The following is a 26,629-nucleotide window of genomic DNA, read 5'->3' as shown; positions in this document are numbered from 1 at the left end:
TGGCACTGGTGTCTCTCTCCATAACAGTTCGTGCTTCTCCGCCTCTGGTGGATGCAGGTCGGGGGTGAGACCCTTGTGCTTCTCCCAGGTTGGTTTGGGGTCTATCAGGGGTTCAGTGTGTTCATACTGGGCTGCTGGTTGTTGGGGTTTTATTCCCAGCTGCCACCACATCCCTGTCCTGCTCCGGTCCGTGGGCATCACTACAGCTGCAGAGCTGAACTTGCCACTTGGCTTTCAGAACCTCATTGCAAACACCTTGTGATCAGTAGAGCATTGAAGATGGATGATGCCGCCTCCATGGAAGATGCCATCTCCATGGAAGCTGCCATCTCTATGAAGGTTAACATCTCCATGGCAGCTGCAGCTGCTTCCGAACATTGTTCAGCCACGTGAGGGGCTTGGCCTAAATATTTTTAATAGACTTTAAAAAAAAAAAAGCCAACCAGCCTAGCCTAGTGGTTCTGATGGGAATCAGATTAAGGAGGGCGCTTTGATGCTGGCAGATTGTGGAGGCCTGGGGGAGAGGGGCACTCAGCTCGTCCCCAGCCATGTCACCCAGGGGGTGGCCGTGACAGTCTCCTCGCTGCACCCAGGTGTGGCCCCTGGAAGGGTTCAAAAAGCACGTAGACGTGGCACTTTGGAACACGGGTTAGTAGTTACCGTGGGGTTGGGCTGATGGTTGGATTGGATGAGCTTAGAGGCCTTTTCCAACCTTTATGATTCAATAAATCTGTGATCCTCCTGGTGACACTGAAAACTAGCTTCCTTTGAGTTGTTTGAGCCCTCTGGACTGCGACTTCTTGTGTGTTCTCCTCCAGGTATTTCTTTGTGCAGGATTTAAGAGTAAAAGCTCTGGATCTTCCTGCATAAATGGTGTCCAAGAGGTCCTAGAAGCAAGATGTCCTGCTCCACGTCCCTCCATGTCCTCAGGGGCTGGAGGAACAGCCACCCAGCCCTGGATCTTGGCTCACAAAGGAATCCTTAGGGACTGAGCTTGTTCTGAAAGACCTTGGTCTTAGGTCAGGGAGTCCTTCTTGGCCATCTCCAGGTAGACAGAGCCAGGGCTGGCACTGAAGCCGCGCTCCCTCCCAAGCCCCGTCCCAGTTCTGCACTTGGACTAGGAGGTTCTGGGTTTGCAGAACTTGAGAGCCCAGGTCACTGTTGGGGGCTTGGATTATTGAAACAAGAGTAGTGTCTCTTCTGTTGGCATTTTCAGCGCTATGGGAGAGAGCTGGAAGCCACAGACCAGGAATTGAGCAGAGAGGACTGTAAGTGACTGCTGGGATGTAGGAATGGGGCAGATAAACCCTCCACCCTCCATAACAAATTTCCTTGATGAAGAGTTGTGGGGTTCAAGTGGTTTTCTGTTCCTTCTGGCTTGGGAACGGCTCCTTGGTGCCCTGTGTCGCCAGTCACTCATGCGTAGCCTTTGCTGATGTCTCGTTACTGGGTGAGGGGCTTTTTTTGCTGAGCCTGAGTTTGGATGAATTATTTTTATCCATGCTGAGAGCTTAGGTTGGTTCTTGTCTCTCAGCTTCTCTTCACTGCAGCACAAAAATCGTAAGAGGAAAAAAAAAATCACTGTCTGACAGCTACATCTTATTCTATTAGTGTGTTTTAATTAGAACACGAGCGCGAAATATGTTATGAATATTCATGATGAGGGTTATTAAAATGCACAATTAATCTGTACACTTTTTAATAACTGTATTAATGGAGAGAGGAGGTTGTTCCTATTTTTGTCTTTTCCAAACTGGAAAGTGTGCCTTAGCGTGGTTCCTTGGAAAATGGGTTTATTTTAAAATGAAGTTGGCTCTTGATGACTGCGATCACGCGTGGGCGTCTCTCGAATGGCTCACACGCCCTGGTGCTGGGAGAGTGTTGGAAGCCTTGCAAAGCCAAGCGCTGAAAAGCTGGGACGTGCCAGGATTCAGCTGGCGTGTGCAAACATAGTTCAGCTTGGTGCCACGTGAGTTTTGACACAATTTGGGTTGTTGACTTGGATTTAGGGTTTCTTTGCCCAGGACTGCACATGCTCTGTGCCCAGGGGTGAGGGAGAGTTGGAGGGTGAGGGAGACACCTGTGGCCAAGAAGGCCAATGGCATCTTGGCTTGGATCAGACACGGCGTGGCCAGCAGGGCCAGGGAGGTTCTTCTCCCTCTGGACTCGGCACTGGTGAGACCGCTCCTCGAATCCTGCGGTCAGTTCTGGGCCCCTCACCACAAGAAGGATGTTGAGGCTCTGGAGCGAGTCCAGAGAAGAGCAACGAAGCTGGTGAGGGGGCTGGAGAACAAGAGGAGCGGCTGAGAGAGCTGGGGGTGTTTAGCCTGGAGAAGAGGAGGCTGAGGGGAGACCTCATTGCTCTCTCCAACTCCCTGAAAGGAGGTTGTGGAGAGGAGGGAGCTGGGCTCTTCTCCCAAGTGACAGGGGCCAGGACGAGAGGGAATGGCCTCAAGCTCCACGAGGGGAGGGTCAGGCTGGACATCAGGAAAGAAGTTTTTCACGGCAAGGGTGATTGGTCCCTGGCAGAGGCTGCCCAGGGAGGGGGTTGAGTCCCCTTCCCTGGAGGGGTTTAAGGGATGGGTGGACGAGGTGCTGAGGGACATGGTTTAGTGTTTGATGGGAATGGTTGGACTTGATGATCCGGTGGGTCATTTCCAACCTGGTGATTCTATCATTCTATGATCTCAGCCAGGGAGCCCAGCAGCTCCCATGGGCACCAAACCCAGCACTGGGTGCCTAAGGTGCTTCTGACCTTCCCCAGGTGCCTGGCCTCACTGCCTGACCTGCTGGGAAAGCAGGATCTGGGAGAGATGCTTTGGAAAGCTCCCAGGCAGAAAAAGGATCTGGGGAGCGCTGATCACCACCGCTCAACATGAGCCAGTGGTGGCCCAGGTGGCCAAGAAGGCCACCAGCATCCTGGCTTGGATCAGCCCTGGTGTGGCCAGCAGGAGCAGGGAAGGGATTGTCCCCCTGGACTCAGCGCTGGTGTGGCCACGCCTCAAATCCTGGGTTCGATTTTGGTCCCTTCACTCCAAGAAGGACATGGAGGGGCTGGAGCGTGTCCAGAGAAGGGAACGGAGCTGGGGAAGGGGCTGGAGAACAGAGGTTCTAGAGTGGCTGAGGGCCCTGAGGCTGTTTAAACTGGAGAAGAGGAGGCTGAGGGGAGACCTCATCACTCTCTGCAGCTCCTGGAGAGGAGGTTGGAGCCAGGTGGGTGCTGGGCTCCTCTCCTAAGTAACAAGTGATAAGATGAGAGGCCTCAAGTTGCACCAGGGGGGGTTTAGGTTGGATGTTAATAAAAATGTCTTCACTAACAGTGTGGTGAAGCCCTGGCAGAGGCTGCCCAGGGCAGTGGTGGAATCTTCGTCCCTGAAGGGGTTCAAAAAGTGTGTGGATGCGGCACTTTGGGACATGGTTTAGTAGGGATATTGGTGTTGGGCTGATGTTTGGACTGGTTGAGCTGAGACATCTTTTCCAACCTTAACGGTTCCATGATTCTGTGGTGCCCTGGGTGAGCTCCAGCGTGGGGCTGCCCCAGCAGTGTCCTTCACTCCCCAAGCTTCCCAATTTCCTTTCCATCTTCTCTTCCCTTTCTTCGTTTGGATCACGCCCGGGTGCTCGGTGCCAGGCGGTGCCTGCGGGAAGGCCATCTCGAGGGCACTGCTGGTGAGTGTTTTTGGTGGTGGCACCATCTCCAGGGATTTTATGGCGTGAGGTTAGCAAAGCTTTGCTGACAGGGGCTTTTCCAGAAGCGCCTGCCTTTAGCCAAGGTCTGGGAATTCGCAGGCCTGGCGGAGGGCATCTGCTGCCAAATTTTAGATTGTGACTCCGATAGGAAGGGAGGGAAGAGCAAGTTGCCGTTTTGAACGTAGGACAGATGCCAGAAGTCGAAAGAGGGCAGTCTGTTTTTTCCTGGCTTCATCCCAGAAATCCCTGAATTCTTAAAACACCTGCAGGCTGAAACCGGGAGATTTTTGCCGGCACCTTTCATGCCGGTGGCTGCGGCTCGAGGAAGGCGTGAGACCATTTTTTCAGGAAGGCATCGGACAGAGGGCTGGCACGGGAGCCTTTGGAGCCGCTTCCAGCGCCATGTGTGCTGCTCAAGTGGGAGAGTCATAACCTTGCTTCACCTTGGCAGCCGTGCAACCACATGAATGCGGTCGTCTGGAGAGGAAAAAAAGGCTTTTTGGGTTTCCCTGGAGGCTGCTTTGCTCTTGTGGGATTGTTGTGTCCAGAGAAGGGCATGGAGCTGGGAAGGGTTTAGAGTATAAACCTTACTGAGGAGCAGCTGAGGGAGCTGGGGCTGCTAAGTCTGGAGAGGAGGAGACCTCATTGCTCCTGGAAGGAGGTCGTAGTGAGGAGGGGGTTGCTCTCTTCTCTTTGGTGGCCAGTGATGGGACAAGGGAAAATGGCCTCAAGATGCGCCAGGGGAGGTTTAAGTTGGATATTAGGAGGAATTTCTTTACTGCAAGGGTTGTCACGGACTGGCAGAGGCTGCCCAGGGAGGGGGTTGAGTCCCCTTCCCTGGAGGGGTTTAAGGGACAGGTGGACGAGGTGCTGAGGGACATGGTTTAGTGATTGATGGGAATGGTTGGACTCGATGATCCGGTGGGTCCTTTCCAACCTCGTGATTCTGTGATTCTCTGATTCTGTGATTCTCTTCTCTCCTTCCTTGGGGACACCTGGCCATGTTGGGATTTTTATTTCCCAGGAATTTGGGCAAAGTTTATCCTGGGTTTCCAAGCACCCAAAACTCCCTGCAGCCCCCTGAGCCTGTTCCCCCTGGGCATCCCCTTCCAGCACATCCTGGCCTGGAGATGCTCCTCTGCTACTGGGTGGGGTAGAGGCAGGACCAGGTGGCTCTGCAGGAGGGCAAGGTGACTCAGGAACCCCGTGCTTAAGCTGCAAGAGGGGAGATTGAGAGGAGATCTCAGGAAGAAATGTTTCCCTATGAGGGTGAGGAGGCCCTGGCCCAGGTTGCCCAGAGCAGTGGTGGCTGCCCCATCCCTGGAGGGGTTCAAGGCCAGGTTGGATGGGGCTTGGAGCCCCTGATGCAGTGGGAGGTGTACCTGCCCATGGCAGGGGTGGAACTGGATGGACGTTGAGGTCCCTTCCAACCCAACCTATTCCATGATTCTGTGCCTGAGTTCCCCCTCTGTGCCTCGGGGACACCGATTGCAGCCAAAACTTAGTGAATACCACAATCCTCATCCTTCCAGTGCAAAGGAGCGAGATTGCCAAAGGGTGTCTGAGGCTGCAGCTCCTGCTTGTGGCTTCACCCTGACTTCTGGAGGCCTTTAGAAACACCCATGAAAGCAAAATTAATAGAAGGAGCATTTCTGCCTCCTCGGTTGGTGTTTGCAGGGTGTGCAGATGCATTGCTTTAGAAAAACACATTAGCAAAGCAAAAGTTTATTCTAGGAAGTAGGAGGTGGGAGAATTGGCAGTAATTCTCCCTAGTATCCAAGGTATTATTAGAGGCTTATCCCTGCTCTGCACAGTAATCACATTGGAAATTTTTGATTAGAAAACAAAATCTAAATGAGAATTATGAATATTCATTAGGTGTTGAGATTAATATGCATAATTATGCAAATTAGACAGCAATTAAACACCAATTCTCTAGGGAAATGATTAACACAAAGGCTCAGAAATAGAAGGATGTAATTTGAAAGAAGTTTCTGGTTAAATGAACAGTGAGGGGAGCGGAGGAGACAAATACGTGGCATGTTTGCCGTGATAATCAGCTTGGCTGGAACAGGAGCGAGCCGGGCTCCCGCCCCATGTCCTTGCTGCCCACCGGCTGTGCCTCCGCTGTCCCGGGAGCGCGCGGCTCTGCTCCTGTGGGAAACCTCTCGCAAGGGCTTGCCGGCACCTCGGCTGCCAGCACGGGCTGTCGGGGACAAAGCCGGCGCGGAGAGGGTCCCCAGGGAGCCGCCGGGGCTGAGGGCAGCACAGGGTGATGCTAGGTACCCACAGCCCATGTGGAGGGTGTCCTGTACGCTGAGGGCGGCACAAGGTGACGCTGGGTGCCCAGTGCTGGTATGGACGGGGTCCCCAGGGAGCCCCTGAGGTTGAGGGTGGCACAGGATGATGCTGGATGCTGTCAGGAGCTGCTGCAAGAGGTTGCTTGTGCTGCTCCTTTGCAATTGGGGCTGCATTCATAGAATCATAGAATCACCAGGTTGGAAAAGACCCACCGGGTCATCGAGTCCAACCATTCCCATCAATCACTAAACCATGTCCCTCAGCACCTCGTCCACCCGTCCCTTAAACCCCTCCAGGGAAGGGGACTCAACCACCTCCCCCCGCAGTGGGGCTGAAGTTTCCGTGGGGCTGGGATTTCTGTGGAATGAAGCAGGGAGGTGGCTCTCGAACTGCTCAGCCTCCTGTAGATCCAGGATTAGAACTAGGGTTTCTCCTTATCTGCCCCAGCTCTCCTCACAGTGTCTGCACAGCACAGAGCAGAACGATGCCCCCATCCAATCCCCGGCTTTATCCCAACAAGCCTTTGAATGGGGTGACACCAAGTGCCACTTGCCAACCCCTGCTCACCCACTGGAGAAGAGGCAACACATTCAAGGCAAGGAAAGGTTTCTTCCACGCAGTCACGGTGCCAGCTTGAACCAGGAGAGCTTTGCTGATACAGCTGCCTGGGACTTCTTTTGTCCTGGTGAACGTTTGCCATCTCCCCTGGATGCCACGCGTGCTGGTAGCCTAGGAGGCAAAGCCTGGGTGGACCTGGCAGGTGATGAAAGGAGATGAATTCCTACCACAGTCTGTGTGCAGGCACAGCGCAAAAACCTCCCGTTTGGTCCCTTGCCACGTTGGGTCAGATCCCCTTTGCCAAGGATACGCTTGGAAGGGCTAAACAAGAGATGGATGGAAGCGTGCTCTGATCAGCCGTGTTGGCAGCTCACCTTCCTTGGCAGGAGCAGGAGGGGGCTGCAGTAACAAACACCCTTGAACAAGCATCTAAGCCACAGGTAACCTTAGCTTTCTCAGCCCAGTAAGGACATGGAGCTGTTGGAGTGAGTCCAAGGGAGGCCACGGAGATGATCCGAGGGCTGGAGCACCTCCCATATGAGGCCAGGCTGAGAGAGTTGGGGTTGTTCAGCCTAGAGATGAGAAGGCTGCAAGGAGACCTTAGAGCAGCTTCCAGGACTGAAAGGGGCTCCAGGAAAGCTGGGGAGGGGCTTTTCATCACGGAGTGCAGGGATAGGATGAGGGGGAATGGGTTTCAGCTCAAAGAGGGGAGATAGAGATGAGATCTTAAGAAGAAATGTTTTGTTGTGAGGGTGGGGAGGCCCTGGCCCAGGTTGCCCAGAGCAGCGGTGGCTGCCCCATCCCTGGAGGGGTTCAAGGCCAGGTTGGATGGGGCTTGGAGCCCCTGATGCAGTGGGAGGTGTCCCTGCCCATGGCTGGGGTTGGAACGGGATGATCTTTGAGGTCCCTTCCAACCCATACCATTCCATGATTTCATCCCCAGCAATTCTATCCAAGGCTCTTTTGGGTCCAGGTGCAATGAGTACCAGAGTTTGGCCTGTGACCTAGCAGCATCGTGGAAAAAAACCAATCCCACTGGAGCATTGGGATGAGTTTTTATTTCAAAGCCCTTTTCATCATCTCTGGGGAGAAGAGTTTCATGGTTGCTTTCTGGAATAAAGCAAATTAAAATACATGTTTCTCCTCTTCCCACTGTCCCATATTTTGAAGCGTTTCCAGGCTGTGGTGGGATTTGCTTTGAAGTTTGTGGAATGCACTCCCAGTTGGAGTGGGAAGGTGAAGAGGGAGAGGGGAGGATCAGTCACGCCAAGTGGAAGTGGTTTATTAATGAAAATATTGTTTTGTTTGTAGAAGGAAGAGTTAATTTTGCGAGAACACCTTTGAGGCTTTGCTGATAAAGCAAGAGTAACCTTTGTTCTTCCTGTTTTTCTGTAGGTTTGGATGAAAGACCGGGATCAGGTTCCTGGGGAACGGGAGATCAAAACAGCTCCACATTTGACCAAGGGAGGGTAAGGACAAAGCACAAACACTGAGCTCAAACCAAAATAAACGGGGGTTTCACTGTGACTCCTCAGCACACTCGTTTGTGCCCAGGGTGGGTTTAACCCGGGAACAGCTTTTCTTGCTCCATTTTGGATAGGTTGGTTCTGTTAACCCTGCAGAGACAACAGTGGGGAGAGGTTCCCCCTGTCCCCATCACCCCAGGATTTGCTGCCTTGAGATCCCCCTGGAGAAGGCTTCTCCTCCAAAACCCTTCTCCAGTCTCACGCCTGGTGTGGGCTGCCTGCAGTTGGCTTTGGCTCGGGGCAAGGACCCCAAGGTAGGGTCACAGCCGAGCTGATCTCTCTGTGGGGTCACATCCCTCGGCTGAGGGATCTCACCTGAGGGGCTGTGCCTTTGGCAAAGCTCACGGGCTACCCTCCAGGCATGGCTTTGAGAGCCTGAGGGGCCAAGCAGGGCTTGATACAGAGCCAAACTCCATCCTCCGTGGGGCTGGAGAGCAGGGTTTTGCAGGGAAGGAGTTCAGACTGTGACATTGTTTAACTGGGGCAAGCGGGGAAGAGAGAAGTCATTAACTTAATTGAACCAGTGTTATTTTGACAGATGCTCATGTTTTAATGGGTTCATCTGATTAATTTTTGCGAGGGCTCCTTTCCCTTCCTTCAGCTCAGTGGTGGAGAGGGCACTGTGCTGTATTTTCTCACATTTTTGGGTTGCCTCCTGGCCTGGGGAGGTGGCTGCCAGCATGGAGCAAACCCTCTGCATGTCCCTGCTTTGGTGCCACATCCTCTCCCAGTGCCACAGCCTTGTGGCTGCTGCCCTCGCTGTGAAGATAAGATCATTCCTGTGACCTTTTTATGAGGAGCTTTTGACGTTGACCCTTCCTGAGCTCCCATAGCCTTGCGTTTCGGCATTTGGCTCGGCATCTCCACGTGCCCGGCGCTAACTTTCCTGTGTTGCTTCAGCAGAGCTATGGCGAAGGGCCCCACTATGGTGAGCACAGGGACCTGCCATCGCACAACAGCTTATCTTCATCACCATTCCTGGGAGCTGGACTAGTGGGTGAGTGTCTTTTGGTGTCTGTTCAGTCAAACAAGGGAAATACAGAATGGCACGTGGGGGTGGGAGCGTTTACACTGGCCAGCGGTGCTGTTCCGGTGTCAGACCTGCTCCAGAAGGGGCTCTCAAAGCTGTGGTTAAAGCTGCTGCTGTCTGGAGGGTCTCTTCAGACGCAGGGGGTGTGACAGTTACTGTATTTTACATGTGGGATTGAGCTGAGAATGTATTGACAGTGGTGCTGAGAAGAAGGACCTGGGATGCTGGGGGATGAGAAGCTCAACGTGAGCCAGCGACATGCAGTCACATCCCAGAAACCAACCGTGTCCTGGGCTGCATCCAGAGCAGCGGGGCCAGCAAGGGAGGGAGGGGAATCTGCCCCACTGCTCTGCTCTGGTGAGACCCACCTGAAGCCCTGTGTCCAGTTCTGGACAGGCTGAGAGAGTTGAGGTTGTTCAGCCTGGAGAAGAGAAGGCTCTGGGGAGACCTTAGAGCACCTTCCTGGACTGAAAGGAGCTCCAGGAAAGCTGGGGAGGGCCTCTGGATCAGAGAGTGCAGGGAGAGGATGAGGGGAATGGTTTTCAGCTTTAAGAGGGGAGACTGAGGTAAGATCTTAGGAAGAAATGTTTTCCTGTGAGGGTGGGGAGGCCCTGGCCCAGGCTGACCAGAGGAGTGGTGGCTGCCCCATCCCTGGAGGGGTTCAAGGCCAGGTTGGATGGGGCTTGGAGCCCCTGATGCAGTGGGAGGTGTCCCTGCCCATGGTAGGGGGTGGAACTGGATGGACTTCGAGGTCCAACCCATTCTGTGTTTTTTCCCTGCTTTATAGTAGCACCCAGAGGCAAGAGTGGAGATTGATGCCTGCCTTGCTGGCATGGGATGGGTTGAGTTTGCTTGTTGGAGCTGGTAATCAAGGGTGGAAAAACACCAGGAGTGAGAGAGACAAAAGACGCAGCTCATTGATAAGGTCTTGCAGCTCCTGGCTGCTTTGCTCTCCAACCTCTCACAGCTCCAGGGCAGTGCAGTTTCTGTAGTGCTGGAGGTTGGAACTCCAGACAGGGTTGAACGCTGCCTCTTGTGTCCTGCAAGACTCCAGCAGCCCCGTCTGGCTCCTCTGTCCCCTGCTGTAACTGGGCAGCGTGGGCAGCTCACGGGGACCAGCAAGTGGCTTTGTGGCCCCACCAGCTCTGCTGGAGATGAGAATCCTGTGGGACTGGATGCATGTGACAATTTACCCAGTTAGCTCTCTGAGCTCGGGGGTGGGAGGAGAGATTAAGAGCAGCAAATATCCATCCTGAAGGGATTAGGCAGCTCTAATGACATTAGGTCAGGAATTGGGGTTAGTCCTGCCCACCTCTGCCCGCTCAGTGATGGTTCAAACCCCTCCAGCGAGCATGGAAGGAGCAGTGTCGGGGCAGGGTGGTATTTGCTCGTGCTTTAAAGGCTGAATTAGAAGAGGGAATTGTGTTTGAAACAGAAATTCCCCACCACAACAGGAGGTTCCTCCTGGTCCAAAAGGGGAAGAGAGGAGCAAGGTCGTGCTGGGAAGCCAACAGCCACACGTTTGCTGTGCCCAACTCGGGTCTGGGGCGAGGGACTTGCTGTCAGCTCTGCTCCCCTCTTTCGCTCCTCTTGCTGTCGGGGGGAATGATGTTTAATTCCATGCAGGCATGGAAGAGCATTTCCCAGCAGCTCCCCCTTGTCCCGCTGCAAGGACGGTAATTCCTTCTCATTTTCTGCCCCAGGAGGATGTAAGCAAAGCAGAAGAGATGTTTCTTAATCAGATGGGGGAGCCTTGATGCAGTTCTGCAGGGTTCCCTGGGGGTATGCGTGGGGGGGACCCAGCCCAGCCCGTCCCACGCCTGCGGCCAAGGCAGCCTTGAGAGTTTCCAGCCGAGAAGGAGCTGCCCGAGGAGGAACACGGAGGTTTCTCCTTTGATGTGTGCAGGCAAGACGCGTTTGGCTTCCTCTCAAAGACAGGGCTCCCACTTTTTGGCAAGCGCCGCGGCACTCCCCGGCGAGGCTGCGAGCCCAGCCGGTCCCCAGCACGTGGAGCTAGAGCCTCCATGGGCGATTTGCACCTTCTGCCTTGACGGTGGAGGACAAAACTGGTGGCCACGCACCGTGCCTGGGGCTCAAGCGCCTGCTGGGTCTGCATCTCCCCACACTGACACGTTGGCTGCTGCTCACAGGTCAGCACCAGGAGCTCCACCACCAAAGCAGGAGCTGGAGAGGCCAGGAGAGCATCCAGGAGGGCAGGGGCTGGATGCTCTCCTGTCCTCTCCAGCTCCTGCTTTGGTGGTTGAGTTCCAAGTTTTTTCAGATTGGACATTAGGAAAAAGGGTTCTCTCTTCAGAGGCTGCCCAGGGAGGTGGTGGACCCATCCCTGGAGGTATTTAAAAGACAGGCAGATGAAGTGCTTAGGGATGTGTTTTAGTAGTGGACAGGTACAGTTGGGCTTGATGATCTCAAAGGTCTTTTCCAACCTAGGGATTCTGTGATTCTAAGTCACATTTTTTTCCTAAAATTGAATGTGCTGAAAGTAGAAAACATCAGTTCCCAGAGCAGGTTCCAAAACAGATAAGTTTTGCTTTTCCCCTCTGCTTGTTTGCTGAGAAAGATGGACTGGAGGAAGACCATGGGTGGGATTTTCTCTTCCTCTTTGCCAATGCTGCTTCAGAAAACTTTTCAAGTGGCAAAATGGTATGTGGATGAGGAGAGAAAGGAGAAAAACAATAATGCTTTTGCATTCACATAGCATACTTTGAAAGGAAAAGCACTGATTCTTATTCAGCCAATGCAGTTGGGGTGTCTGGGGCTCAGGGATGTTCTTTGGATGAATGTACAGCATCCAGCACAATGGGAGCTTGGATTTGGGAGGCTCCGTGAGCACAGAGCAGGAGAGATGGGCTCTGACAGTGGATGCTGCTTTCAGAGCCAGCTTTCCCTGCCCTCAGGGCTTCCCAGGGACTGCAGGTGATGCCACGCATGCACTTTTTGAAGGAGATGGTGCAAGGGCAGTCTTCAGTGGGGTGCTTTCTAAACCCCAGGTTCTCTCTCTGCCACAGCTTCAGCTGCACGAGGTGATGGGGAAAACCAGAGCTGTTTTCAAAGTAACAGGGCAGGGAGCTCTGGACAGGGCCGCACTGGATGGCATAACCTGAATTTTAGAGGAAAAAAAAAAGAAGTAAATCTCTGAATGGAAGTAATGTCAGTGCTGGGAAGAGAAATCCCAGGGATCAGTGAACCCAATAAGCAGAGTTGCAGCAGCAGTACCTGCGAGCTCCATCACTCCTCAAAGTTCTCAACCTCTGAGCCCTTGGTGCTGCTCCCTGGAGGACAGGACACGTCCTGGTGAGGTCTGAGCATCTCAGCCTCAAGGGGGAAGGGGTGACGAGAACCATCGCTGGCTGCCCCGGGGTGGTGCCAGGACACTGCGCAGTGACGAACCAGCTCATCCCAGAGGGTGAGGAGAGCTTCACTGTTGTTTTGTGTCGCCAGTCTTCACCATTAGCCACTCTTTAACCATTCGTCTTCAGCGGGGGTAGGCGGAGGGGATTGCTTAAACAGCGAGGAAACTGATAAGCCATAACAGATTTTTTTTCTAGTAATTATTTCTAGTAATTAACTTCTTTTCAGAGGAGTCTTTCTAATCTTGTGTGTATTGTGGATTGGGTTCTTCCTGGACAATGGTTTTAATCTGCCCATGGACGGGGTTGTCGCTGCTTCAGGTTTTTTAACCATATTTTTTCTCCCCATCTTTAATCCCCGGCTGTGTTTTTCCTCCCCTTTCTCCCTGGGTCGTAACTCTAATGCAATTATCAACGTGGGGCTGGGAGGCAGCACGCGGTGGGTGGCTGGGCTGGGGCTGTGGTGGTGGGTGCCAGGGGCTGCACTGCGGCTCCTGCTTGGAACGTGGGCACTGGTGTGAACTCCCCGTGGGCTGGTAGGAGTGTGGAGCACTGCACCTTGGCAAAGCACCTGCCTTCCTCCCGGCAGGCACCGACAAAACCCACCAGCAGCGTTGAATCGCCTTTCTTGGCTTATTTATACACATCTTGCAAGCTTGTCCTGGGGAGAGAAACAGCAGAGCTGCACCTTTAGAATCATAGAATCATGAGGTTGGAAAAGACCCACCGGATCATCGAGTCCAACCATTCCCATCAAACACTAAACCATGTCCCTCAGCACCTCATCCACCCGTCCCTTAAACCCCTCCAGGGAAGGTGACTCAACCCCCTCCCTGGGCAGCCTCTGCCAGTGCCCAATGACCCTTGCCGTGAAAAATTTTTTCCTAATGTCCAGCCTGAACCTCCCCTGGTGGAGCTTGAGGCCATTCCCTCTCGTCCTGTCCCCTGTCCCTTGGGACAAGAGCCCAGCTCCCTCCTCTCCACAACCTCCTTTCTGGTAATTGTAGAGAACAATGAGGTCTCCCCTCAGCCTCCTCTTCTCCAGGATAAACACCCCCAGCTCTCTCAACTGCTCCTCTTGTTCTCCAGCCCCCTCACCAGCTTCATTGCTCTTCTCTGGACTCGCTCCAGAGCCTCAACATCCTCCTTGTGGTGAGGGGCCCAGAACTGACCCCAGGATTCGAGGAGCGGTCTCCCCAGTGCCGAGTCCAGAGGGAGAAGAACCTCCTTGGCCCTGCTGGCCACGCTGTTTCTGATCATTGGCCTTCTGGGCCACCTGGGCCACTGCTGGCTCGTGTTCAGTCGCTGTCAACCAACACCCCCAGGTCCTTCTCCTCCAGGCAGCTTTCTAGACAGACTTCTCCTAGTCTGTAGCTGCCCAGGGTTGTTGTGCCCCAAGTGCAGGACCCGGCATTTGGCCTTGTCAAACCTCATCCCATTGGACTCTGCCCAGCGGTCCAGCTTGTTCAGATCCCTTTGGAGCCTCCCGACCCTCCAGCAGATTGACACTTCCACCCAGCTCAATGTCATCCGCAAACTTGCTAAGGGTGCACTTGATGCCTTCATCCAGGTCATTGATAAAGACATTGAACAGGGCTGGACCTAGCACTGAGCCTTGGGGAACCTAAAAGCATAGTTTGCTCGGGTGGACGTGAGACACTGCCACGATGCTGAGGCCAATCCCTGCCACTGCCAGAGCTGGCGGCAACATTGGAATCTTTATTCCGCCTTGTTTCTGAGCGCAGGAGCAAACCTGCCTTTGGGAGGAGAGAGCACAAACAGGGCGCGGGGTTTCCTCTGCGAAAGCCCTCGGGGAGGCTCCATCTGAGCCCGGCAGAGCCAGATCCGGCAGGAGAGAACATGCTGGGAGAGGAGAGAGGTTGGGAAATCGCTTATGAAGCAGGGTTGAAGGCAGCGTGGGCAGGCGAGGGGCAGGGGAAGGAGCTGGCAGAGGTGGGAAAGGCAGAAGAGGGGATGCCAGGACTCACAGGGAAGCAATGCCGTGAAAAGCTGAAAATAAATGCTCTTGGTTGGTTTCTGGATGCACCTTGCTCTGCTCTGCTTCAACTTTGCGTCCTAAAATTTGCAGAGGTAAATCCAACAGGTAGGAATCTTGGTTGAAACCCATCTCCCATTTAAGGGATTAATTCCCAGTACCTTCTGACTTCTCTTCTCCCTTTGCCCCCAAGATCCTGTAGCACCCATCTGTGGGATTTCAGCAGTTCAGTCATCAATGAGATGGTGTTTGAGGAGATGCCTGGGGTTTTCTGCCAAGTCATCACTCCTTCCTGGCCGTTCCAAGGGTCCTGGGGTTTCGCTGCCTTTCCTGGTTGGTGCCCCAGGGCTTTAGTTGTGAAGCACTGAATCCCAGTGGAGCTGGGTGTGCTGCCAGTGCCGGCTGACATCCCCCCGGCAGCAGGAACAGCAGGACAGCTTCTCCTTGTGCAACTTGTGGACTTCTGCTTTTCCACAGGCTCATAGAATCCTGGAATGGTTTGAGTTGGAAGGAACCTTAAAGCCCATCCAGTTCCACCGCCTGCCATGGGCAGGGACACCTCCCACTGGATCAGGGGCTCCAAGCCCCATCCAACCTGGCCTTGAACCCCTCCAGGGATGGGGCAGCCACCACTGCTCTGGGCAACCTGGGCCAGGGCCTCCCCACCCTCACAGCAAAACATTTCTTCCTGGTATCTTATCTCAATCTTCCCTCTTTCAGCTGAAAGCCATTCCCTCCTTGTCCTATCCCAGCCCTCCCTGATCCAGAGTCCCTCCCCAGCTTTCCTGGAGCTCCTTTCAGTCCTAGAAGCTGCTCCAAGGTCTCCCTGGAGCCTTTTCTCCAGGCTGAACAACCCCAACTCTCTCAGCCTGCCCTTGGATGGGAGTTGCTCCAGCCCTTGGATCATCTCCGTGACCTCCTCTGGAAGTCCACAAAGATACATTTCAATCCAGGAACGTTTTGATGTTCCTTCTTCCACCTTGTTTTCCTGGACAATGAAATATCAAATTTTTACTACTGAAGTTTTTGCCGCTTTTCCCCCTTTTACGTGATGCTGAAGGAGGACGCAGGGCCTGGCTGGGGGGTTCTCTCCCAGTTCCCCCATCCCACGAGATGGCTGGTACCCAGGCTCTGGAGCAGCACAGTCCTGTCGTGGTGCGATGCCACCGTCCTTCATCACCTTGTGGTTCAGCACCAAGGGTGCCGGGTGGAGGCAGTGGAAGTGCCACACGTGCAAGTGGCGATGTGTTATCGGCCAGGAGTCCTCGCCGTTGCTGGCCAGGTAAACGAGCCTGGCATTACGCTGTTTTTCCTCTGGTTTAGGAGTATTCATGACCCACCAGATGCCACAACCAATGGAGTTATTTGTGCAACGCTGCCGGCGCTGCGGCAAATCGAGTGCTAAGCGCTTTTAGGAATTAGGTCATTTAGGAGATCCGGCCTCTGACATTTTGACCTTTGTTTACTTAACATTTAAGCCTCTGAAATGAAAGGGCAGCAGTGCCTGATGTGCCCAGCTGGAGGTGGGGGGCAGCAGGATGCTATTGTGCTGCTCTGAGACCCCCGGCAACATTGGGTTTGGGGGTTATTGTGGGGAAACCCACTCTTGGATTGAGTTCGAGGCCCCACGCAAAGGTTCAAACCCGAGCAGCCACCTCTGTCTTCCCATTGCTCTGCCCTGTGCTTCAGGGATGCTTTTTTGGGAAAATTTGTTCTCCCTCATAGAATCACAGAATGGGTTGGGTTGGAAAGGACCTTAAAGCCCATCCAATCCCACCCCCTGTCATGGGCAGGGACACGTCCTTCTGTATCAGGGGCTCCAAGCCCCATTCAACCTGTCCTCGAACTCCTCCAAGGTTGAGGTGTCCACAGCTGCCCTGGGCAACCTCAACCAGTGCCTCACCACCTGAAGAACTGTGAATAATCAGTCTTAATTACCTGATTATTTCCTAATAATCAATCTCAGTCTTTCCCCTTCCAATTTAAAGCCGTTGCCCCTCATCCTATCACTCCATGGCTTTGGAAGACGTCCCTCCCCAGCTTCCCTGTAGTCCCCTTTCAGGTGCTCCCCTTCAGCTGCTCTCCCAAACCTCTCATCCATGCATAGAGCTGCCTGCCAGCCCCAGTGTCGCCCCAGTGCATTAACCTGCATCTTAGTGGGCTTCGGTGACAGCTTTATGTTAAGCAGATTGGCCAAATCCTCCCCCTCCCAATTTTGCTTACTAAGCCAGACCAGAGGCAGGACGCGATTCCTCCTTTTCAGGGAAGAGCCCAACACCACCCAGCATCAGTGCAGGGAGCATCCCCTCCTGCCCTGACTTAAGAGCCTTTTTGTTTGTCGTCTCCTGTTCCCCTCTTCCCTCTCCCTTTTCCCTCGTGGCACTGTTAAGAGCAGAGAAAAATTCCTTGTGGATTTTCAGGCCAGATTTTCCATTTTTTACTGGAAAAGTGCCTGTTCCTCACTAGAAAAATGTCTGTTTTGCTTTTCGGAGGGAACCCCAAAGCTCTCCATTGTGCTGCCAGGTGCCCCAGTGCAGAGCTTTTCTCTTTCTTCTTGCCCTGGCATCCTTTTTATAGAATCATAGAATCACCAGGTTGGAAAAGACCCGCTGGATCATTGAGTCCAACCATTCCCATCAAACACTAAACCATGTCCCTCAGCACCTCATCCACCCATCCCTTAAACCTCTCCAGGGAAGGTGACTCAACCCCCTCCCTGGGCAGCCTCTGACAGTGCCCAATCACCCTTGCCGTGAAAAATTTTTTCCTAATGTCCAGCCTGAACCTCCCCTGGTGGAGCTTGAGGCCATTCCCTCTCGTCCTGTCCCCTGTCCCTTGGGAGAAGAGCCCAGCTCCCTCCTCTCCACAACCTCCTTTCAGGGAATTGGAGAGAGCAATGAGGTCTCCCCTCAGCCTCCTCTTCTCCAGGCTAAACACCCCCAGCTCTCTCAGACGCTCCTCTTGTTCTCCAGCCCCCTCACCAGCTTCGTTGCTCTTCTCTGGACTCGCTCCAGAGCCTCAACATCCTTCTTGTGGTGAGGGTCCCAGAACTGACCCCAGGATTCGAGGAGCGGTCTCACCAGTGCCGAGGGCTGTGATGCTGCCCTGGCACCCATGGGTGCTGCTTGCTGGGAGCCGCACTTTGCTCCGGTTCATCACCCACGAGAGAAGAGACTGCAAGGACATTTCAGAATGGAAACATTTCACCACGTGTGTTAGGTTTCTAGTTTGTTTTTATCTTTTTCCCCCTCTTGAAAACACTATTTTCAGCAGCGTGTGGGCAGGGTGAGGTTGAACCTGTTTGATAAAAGCTGGTGCTGGGTGCTAAAGTTCACTTGGCAGCGCTGGGACACGTGGGCTCGGCTCGCATGGGGCTGCTCCCGGACAGAGGGGATGCTCCATCTGCGAGGACTGATGTGGTCTGGTGAGACCTGATAGAGGAGCTTGGGAAGGAAGGAAACGCTTTGCTGTTGGATGCCTGCTCTTCAGCTCTGAGTGGGTTTTTGGAAAGCTGAATCTCCACCAGGAAAGAGGAAGAATTGTAGAATCATGAATGGTTTGGGTTGGAAGGAACCTTAAAGCTCATCCAGTTCCAACCTCTTGCCGTGGGCAGGGACACCTCCCGCTGGATAAGGTTGCTCCAAGCCCCTTCCAACCTGGCCTCCAGCGTTGAGGTGTCCATGACTTCTCTGGGCAACCTGTTCCAGGGCCTCCCCACCCTCATTGTGAAGAATTTCCTCCTAATCTCTCATCTATATCTTCCCCCTTCCCATTTAAAGCCATTCCCCCTCATCCTATCACTCCATGTCCAGTTCAAAAGGTCCTCCTGAGCAGGAGCTCAGCTCTGCATGCTGGAATTGTGTTTCCTATTGCATGGCAAGCGCCCGCAGAGTCTGGCCACTCATGCCTGGCTTTCATTCTGCTCTGTCAGTGCCTCTGCCAAATTCGCTTGGCTTTTTTTAATGTGTCTGGAGGTTTGTTTTCACTCTGGTCCCACACTACCAGTTTCCGTGGCTGCAAGTACTTCCCTGCATTGCTGCAGGTTTGGGGTTTAGCTCTTTATGGACCGGTCAAGCCCTGCTGTTTGTGGACTTTGAAAGAGCTCCTGTTTTACCAACAAGCTGTTATGGGCTGAGGAAGCTGTGCTACAAGAACAGCTTTGCACCTCGGCAGGACGCCCCGGGAGGGTCGTGTACACAAAACCTCCCCTTCTTACCGAAAACTTTGTCTTTTCTTTTCTCCACAGGGAAGAGCAGTGAAAGAGCCTCGTACTCCACATTCGGAAGAGACACAGGGATGCCAGGACTAAACCAGGTAATGATAAAATGCGTGGAGATAGTTTTACTTAATTTACTGGCTGAGCTGCTAGGAGCAAGAGGCTGGGAATGAAAAGGAACCTGGCAGTTTCCATCTCATCTCTATATGAGCTCCTGGAAAGTCTCTGCTCAGCTCAGAGATTTCTGTTGAGGTGGAGGTTTATACGAGTGTGTGGTGCTGGCTCGGGAGAGTTGTCAGAGTTTAGAAAATAGGGTTGAGGCAGCTTCTCACTTCTTTTCAAAACTTCTTCAGGCTCACTTCTTTAATTATTAATCCTGTTCCTAGCTCGTTTGTATTTGAGCAGATATGGTCAAGCCAACACTACCTGTGCAGGGAGTTTCAGGGAGTTGGATCCAAGCAAACACTGTTCCTCGTGACAGGGTGGCCAGGAGGTATCATCTCCCGCCAGCTCCCTGTCCTCGAGCTCTCCCTTTGCCTCCAAGCACCATGCTGGGTCCTGCATGTTCCTCCTCCCAGCCAGAATCCCCTGTACCCTGGCCAGCATCTCCATCCTTGCCAGTTCAGGGGAGGGAGAGGCTGTGAGGTGATTTCTATGCTGCTGTAGCATCATTTGGGTGGATATCAAGCAGTGTTTTGGTTTTATGGTGGTTTTGCTGATGCTTGACCTTCAGGGGATGGCTCCGGGGAGACCTTAGAGCAGCTTCCAGTGCTGCAAGGGGCTGCAGGAAAGCTGGGGAGGGGCTTTTTACAAGGGCGTGGAGTGGTAAGACTGGGGGAATGGCTTTAAATTGGAAAAGGGACAATTTAGATTGGACATTAGGAAGAAATTCTTCACCGTGACGGGGGGAGGCCCTGGCCCAGGTTGCCCAGGGAAGTTGTGGACACCTTAACGCTGGAGGTGTTGAAGGCCGGGTTGGAACTGGATGGGCTTTGAGGTCCCTTCCAACCCAAACCATTCCATGATTCTATGATCTGCGCAGCCAGAGGACACAGCACGGGAGAGCTGCCTCTTGTGGCAAGATCCCTGCCCAGTGGGGTCACCCCGTGTGAACCCCTGTGGGACAAGCAGCTCTGGGCCCTGGCAGGGGGTGTTTGCTTCCCGTGGGGAATACCAGAGGTGTAAATCAGAGCCCAGGAACGCAGTCCATCAACCTTGAGATACTCAAGCCTGCTGCCACTGGCATCCACAAATAGTTTTTTGGGAAGGAGCAAGCACCTCCGCTTTGATGTGTTGCCCCTTCAGTGCCCTGGAGAAACAGTCCCACCATTTTATTTGAGGGAGCAGCTCTTGGCCGGACAGCTTTTTCTTTTAAACATGTACACACACACCTATTACATGTTTTAATTTTACACAAATTTGTCATAATTTCCTCTTCTCTGAACTGAGGATGTTTCCTTTGCTGAAACAGCTGTGCTGGCTGGCTGTGCCAGAGTGGATTTAATTCACCACTGAAGCTGCTAAAATAAAAATGGGACGGATGCCAAGCCTTAGCTTTTTTAATGTTATGGTTTTGCTGGGGTTTCATGGAGGAGGAGGGGAGAGATATAAGGTAACAGAAATGGGGTGGGCAAATGGTGCCACAGGCTGGGAGGGGCCCCGGCGCTGGCTCGTGAGTCCAGATCGGGTGGCTGAGCGAGAGACGGGGCCTGTTTGATGTGGAGAGGAGACAAAACCCCTCTTGTACGGGGTGGTGGGAGGCGAGCGGGGCTGTCTGCACGCTCGCTGTGGCCCCCAGAACAGTTGTTGCTTCTGGCTCTGGTTTAGGGGGGGGCAATGACTTGTTTTTCCTTTTAAAAAGTGCTGGAAAATTGGCTGCTGGCCGATGCCCTGAATGGGGAGCGCTTTTCTCCCCAAAACACCCCTCCTTTAGGGCAAACCTGTGGCTCCCCCTTCATTTAACCCTCACCTGCCCCTGAAGGCATCCCCAGGGAAGAGGAAGGGGAAGAAAATCCCTTTTTTCAGGAAATTGCCTTAAAAATCTCATGCCTCTCCGGAGGTGCCCGCTGGAGGAGCCGGGCAGCAGCGACTCAGCCCTCCGGCATCTCCAGGGTGCTGTGTCGCTTGCTTTTCTTGGCCGCGCTGCTCCGTGGGGCGTAGCGGTTTCAGCGCGAAGGTAATCTGACCGGTGGAACAGATTGCAGGAATTTCACCAGCTGTGAATACACAAGCTCCGCTTTCCTTCCCAACCCCTTTCTGGAGGAGAACGGAGTTTTAAACTAATGGGTTTTTCTCTTCAGTTTCTCAAAAGCCTGAAATCCTCCTTTATTTGAACACATTGCCCTCGGAAGATGGGTCAAAACTGAGCTTTTCTTACTGAAAGGCCCCTCGCCAGCCTTCTTATATTCCTTATGAATACATTTTACTTTCTGCGGAGGTGAAGGGGGCAATGCTGATGGGTGTGCTCCTGGAGCAAGGGCACGCTCCGTCCTGCAAGCCAGCGAGCACTCTGGGCTCCAGCTCCTGTTGGCTCCACGCTGCTTCCCAGGGTGCCCAAGGTCAGCTGGGATAAACACGAGGGAGGAGTTTCCTCTTTATAGAAAGAGGGATTTAGCTTTTTCCCTGATAAAATGCAGGAGCGAACCACCCCCAGCAGTGCTATTGCCGCTCCATCGCATCGTTCCGGCTGTGTGGGGATGGGATTGGGAGAGAAACCATCAGTGCCGGCAGCCGGCGGGGACTGCGAGAGGCACAGCCAGATGGGCACCGGCTGCGTGAGCTCTCCCATCATCTCCAGTCGGTTTGGGTGGAGAGATGTGACAGCCTGGGGTCTGCTGGCTTTGCTGGGGGGTGGGCGCAGTATCAGTTCTGTGCCTAAGCTGAGCTCCCGGCAACACCGCAGCAGTGAGAGCAGCACGGGGCCGCTCGCTCGGGTGCGCCTGTTGAGGATGGGTGGACGCGTGGTGCCCATCAGGTGTGTCCCCCGGGGGCACCAAAGCACTGATCCCATCAGAAACTCATCCCTCACCATAAAACTTCAGAGGAGGAGCAGGAAAGGTTTATCCATTTGCCCCAGACACTTCGGAGCCCTCAGGGTTGCAGACGGGCTGGTGAGGCGGGCAGGCAGTGCTGCCAAGAGCCCCCCAGCCCCACTTCAGCAGTGGGGCCATCAGCAGGGTCTCATCCTGCCCTCGTGGGCAACAAGACAGTAGGAAAAAAATTTTCACAGAAAGGGTCATTGGGCACTGGCAGAGGCTGCCCAGGGAGGGGGTTGAGTCACCTTCCCTGGAGGGGTTTAAGGGACGGGTGGATGAGGCGCTGAGGGACATGGGTTAGTGATTGATGGGAATGGTTGGACTCGATGATCCAGTGGGTCTCTTCCAACCTGGTTAATCTAAGATGAGCATGGGATTACGATGCTCCTCACCACGGCACCTGCTGGTTTGCATCCTTGGTTCGTAGAGAACTTCTTTACTGGGAAAACACAGCTTGAAAACCCCTTTTCTCATTGCACACATTCTCCCACAGCAACCCTCATATTTATGTATTTACTTTTGCTTTCTGGCCCCTTGGCTTGTGTTTTATTCCCCCCGGCCTTGGCTGAATGTGTGCACAGGCAGCTCAAGGCGGCTCTGTTCTCTCCCAGCGAGCGTGGTGGTTTTCCAGCGTAATTACATGGAAGGGCTCTTCTGTCTCCTTGTTTGCAGACCGGTTTCCTGCCCGGCGAAATGGGAATCGCGAGTCCAAGCACGCTTTCTCCCACCGGGGTGAAAAGTGGGTCTCAGTATTTTTCATACCCCAACAATCCTCGCAGGAGAGGTGCTGAGAGCAACATAGGTAAGTGGCTTCATGTCACCCTCAGGTGTCACCACTTTGCATTGTCCACCAGCTTCGTTAGGAGACCAGGGGTTCATCTGCCCTGCTCGGATCTGCCTTTTGGAGCAAAAGCCCTGGTGTTGCCATGCGTGCTCACACAGATGTGAATTTACCATTTTTACTTCTTCTAGGGAGGGAGTGGGAAAGATATAATTTTAAAAAAAAAGAGGGGTTGGACTTTAGAATTCCTTTAGAATTTCCTTCTTGATGGAAGATGCCCAGAGAGGTGGTGGCTGCCCCATCCCTGGAAACATTCCAGGTCAGCTTGCAAGGGGCTCTCAGCAACCTGATCATCTTCAGTGGGAGGTGTCCCTACTCACTGCAGGGGGGTTGGAACTGGATGGGCCTTAAGGTCCCTTCCAACCCAAACCATTCCATGATTCTGTGATTCTGTGAAAATATCAGGTCAGATGAAAGCAGCAAGTGGTTTGATGTCCTTCTAAAAGGACCTCCAGCCACACTGGGCATAAGTAGTCATTCCTGGAAAACCCTGGGCTGCCATCAGGGCTGCTTTTACAGCCAGTGGCTCTCCTCAGAGCCCCTGTCCTGCTGCAAGCAAACAGGATGGCCAGGAACAGCGAACAGGATGGCCTGGACCTCATGAAGAAGCAGCATGAAGTCCAGGCACTGTGTGAATGGAGGTTGGTCCAGGACCCCTCTCTGCCTACCTGCATGCTTCCACGTTCCAGAGCAGGACTCACCCATGAGCTGGAGCAACTCCTGTACGAGGACGGGCTGAGGGAGTTGGGGTTGTTCAGCCTGGAGGAGAGAAGGCTGCAAAGAGACCTTATAGCAACCTTCCAGTACCTGAAGGGGCTGCAAGAAAGCTGGGGAGGGACTGATTACAAAGGCTTGGAGTGATAGGATGAGGGGCAATGAGAATAAACTGGAGAGGGGCAGATTTAGACTAGACATAAGAAGGAATTTCTTTGCTATGAGAGTGGGGAGGCCCTGGCCCAGGTTGCCCAGAGCAGGGGTGGCTGCCCCATCCCTGGAGGGGTTCAAGGCCAGGTTGGATGGGGCTTGGAGCCCCTGATCCAGTGGGAGGTGTCCCTGCCCATGGCAGAGGGTTGGAATTAGATGATCTTTAAGGTCCCTTCCAACCCAAACTATTCTATGTTTCATGTCTGGATCTACCTGGGAATAAGCCATTTTGCATTTAGCACAGGCTATGTTCTGGTGTGAATGTGGCTTTCGAGTGCAGGCAAGCCCCGATTCTCCAGAACTTGTGTTTCTTGTCATACTTCCCCCTCGCACCCTCCAAAGTCACTTCCGTGCTGCTATTTTGGGCTTTCCCCAACAAACGAAACCTGAAGCGACCCAGTGTTACGTGTATTTTTTCCAGTGCTTTTCAGAAAAAGGCATCCACGTTGATATCACTGCTTTAAAGCCTTGTTGGTTTATGATCTTAGGAAGAAATGTTTTGCTGTGAGGATGGGGAGGCCCTGGCCCAGGTTGCCCGGAGCAGTGCTGGCTGTCCCATCCCTGGAGATGCTCAAGGCCAGGTTGGATGGGGCTTGGAGCCCCAGATGCAGTGGGAGGTGTCCCTGCCCATGGCAGGGGGTGGGACTGGATGGGCTCTAAGGTCCCTTCCAACCTCAAACCATTCCAGGATTCTGTGTTGTCAGCCTCAAAATTGATTCTTTTGCATCAGGTCATTCTGTGGTGTATTTCTCCTCCCCACCTACAGCCCAGCGGAGTCCCTGGCTTGGCAGACGTGCTGTTTGTGTCCTGCACTCCCAGCTGGGACTTCCCTTAGTTATGAAGTGAAAAAAACCTTCAATTTTTTTAACTGGTGCTTCCCCTTGACCACTCCCCTGGATGCTTGGCCCCTCCCAAACTTTGTGTCCTCACCCTTGGAGCAGGACCTGGAGAGATGGGCTGGGGAGGCACCAGGGCCTGGGGCAAGCACCGTCTCTGCCTTCCAACACCAGTAAAGCCTTCCTGGGTATATTATTATCCAGGGAACAAATGAATCACCACACAGTGGTGGCTCCCCTATCCCTGCCTTTGTTCTCTTCCTGCATCCTTTCCGCAAACCTACTTCAGGTTAAAAATGATTTTAAAAAATACCCATTGAGGGGTTGTTCATGGGCTCAGTCTCTTCCAATGAAGCACAGCCCTTCTCTGTGTGGTGAGCACCTCTTATAGAATCATTAAGGTTTGAAAAGCTTTCTCAGCTGATCCAGTCAGCCCAACACCACCACCCCTACTAAACCATGTCCCCCAGCTCCAGGGATAGAGACTCCACCACAGCCCTGGGCAACCTCTACTGGGGCTTCACCACTCTTTCGGTGAAGAAATTTTTCCTAATACAGGCTGCCCAGGGAGGTGGTTGAGTGTTTAAGGGACAGGTGGACGAGGTGCTGAGGGACATGGTTTAGTGATTGATAGGGATGGTTGGACTCGATGATCCAGTGGGTTTTTTCCAACCTGTGATTCTGTGATTCTATGATGCAACTTGAGGCCGTTACCTCCCATCCTCTCCCTTGTTACTTGGGAGAAGAGCCCAGCATCCACCTCACCACAACCTCCTTTCAGGTAGTTGGAGAGACCAATGAGGTCTCCCCTCAGCCTCTTTTTCTCCAGGTTAAACAACCCCAGGTCCCTCAGCTGCTCCCAGAACCCTTGTTCTCCAGCCCTTCCCCAGCTCTGTTCCCTCCTCTGGACGTGCTCCAGCCCTTCAATGTCTTTCCTGTAGTGAGGGGCCCAAAAGCGAAGCCAGGATTCAAGGTGCAGCCTCGCTCCTGCGGTGTTTTGGGAAGAGTCTGCCCTGTGAACTCTGTGAGTGAAGCATTCAGAGGATGCAGATGAGATGAGGAGGAAGGGTTCATCTTCAGGCATTTTCACTATTGATGCTTTCGTGGCTGTGGGGCATTTGGGATCTGAGCCCTATTTGTACCTGCATCATCCATCCTTGGAGACTTTTTGCTGTAACTTATTTTCCCTCCCACTGACCCCCTTTACCAATTAACATCCTCTCTTCTTTTCTTTAAACCAGATGGACAGCCCAAAAAGGTTCGGAAGGTGCCTCCTGGACTCCCCTCCTCGGTAAGTGGCAGGATCTACCCTGCAAGCATCCCTTCCTTTTATCCCTCATCCCCCAGGCATCCCTTTTCCCTTCGCTGCCATAGCTGCCACCCTTCTGGGTCCAACCACCGTAGACACCAAGGGCTCGGATTTTAGCAGTTTGGGGAAGGATTTTTCCAGCTACGGCTTCTTAGGTAGGAGAAACAGGGAAGCACCGTGAGGCTGTGGTGAAGTGGGAAGGAGCTACAACGCTCCCTGTGTGGAGCAGCCGCCGGCGGCATCTCCTGGACCCTTCGCCTCCTGCCCTCGCTGGCTCTCGCCTGTTTGACGTTATGTCGAGAGTGCCTGAGTGAAATGGAATATTCGGTGCGATCGGATTTCACTCCAGGAGGGAAACCGAGCCAGTTGCGATGCGGGCAGGCAGCTGGGGCTGCTCCAGGTGTGTGCGCTGCTGGGCTGGTTTATAAGAAAGCCGAGCAGCCTGTAGGAATACGTTAGCCCTGCTCCCGCGGCTGTTACCGGGGAATAAACTGAACAATGTCTTTGTGGCTGCAAGTAATGGGATCTCCAGGAAAGCTAATTGGAGCGGGCTGGAGGGTTCCTGCAGGAATATGGGAGCTGTCTGGCTGTGCCGAGGCTGCATTCCTTGCTGGAGCGTTTACGTGCTTTTAGGGGGACGGGCGAGCTCTGTCCCTTGGGAGAGCTGAAGCCTGGGCCAAGGCTGAGCCGGAGTGAACGTGAATCAAGCACCAGCTCCCCCATTCCTTGGGGAACACCTGTGTGTGTCCACCTGTGGGGGAAATCCGCTGTGTTCCTTCACTGCTTGGTCTGGAACCTTCACCACGGCTCTGGCTCTGCCGTTGGGAGCGGGCGCTGAGCTGCCAGTGGTGAGAGGATGGAGGAGGAGGAAGGAGCTCAGGGCTTGCCGGTGTGGGCTCACACACCAAAGGGTGCTAGAGGGTTCCTGCAGAGACCAGCTCCTGTCAGCAGGGCCGATTGCTCCAAGTGTCTGTGTTTCGGCCAGGAAAACCTACCCAA

General features: G+C 53.6%; 1 protein-coding gene across 13 annotated transcripts in view; it reads left to right on the top strand.

Moving 5' to 3' along the window:
* Window positions 1–26,629, top strand: part of TCF3 (transcription factor 3) — a 95,880-nt gene that overhangs the window by 44,126 nt on the left and 25,125 nt on the right. For all 13 annotated transcript variants that reach the window (XM_069878050.1, XM_069878049.1, XM_069878052.1 and 10 more), the window contains 5 exons: window positions 7,945–8,018; window positions 8,979–9,072; window positions 18,716–18,783; window positions 22,393–22,522; window positions 25,563–25,612. In XM_069878050.1, the coding sequence (XP_069734151.1) occupies window positions 7,945–8,018; window positions 8,979–9,072; window positions 18,716–18,783; window positions 22,393–22,522; window positions 25,563–25,612 (416 nt within the window). The remainder of the gene's footprint in view (window positions 1–7,944; window positions 8,019–8,978; window positions 9,073–18,715; window positions 18,784–22,392; window positions 22,523–25,562; window positions 25,613–26,629) is intronic.

This window comes from Phaenicophaeus curvirostris, chromosome 28 (genome assembly GCF_032191515.1).
Source record: "Phaenicophaeus curvirostris isolate KB17595 chromosome 28, BPBGC_Pcur_1.0, whole genome shotgun sequence".
Taxonomy (NCBI): Eukaryota; Metazoa; Chordata; class Aves; order Cuculiformes; family Cuculidae; genus Phaenicophaeus; species Phaenicophaeus curvirostris.
The sequence above is the reverse complement of the archived record's forward strand: the minus strand, read 5'-3'. Positions and strand labels throughout refer to the sequence as shown.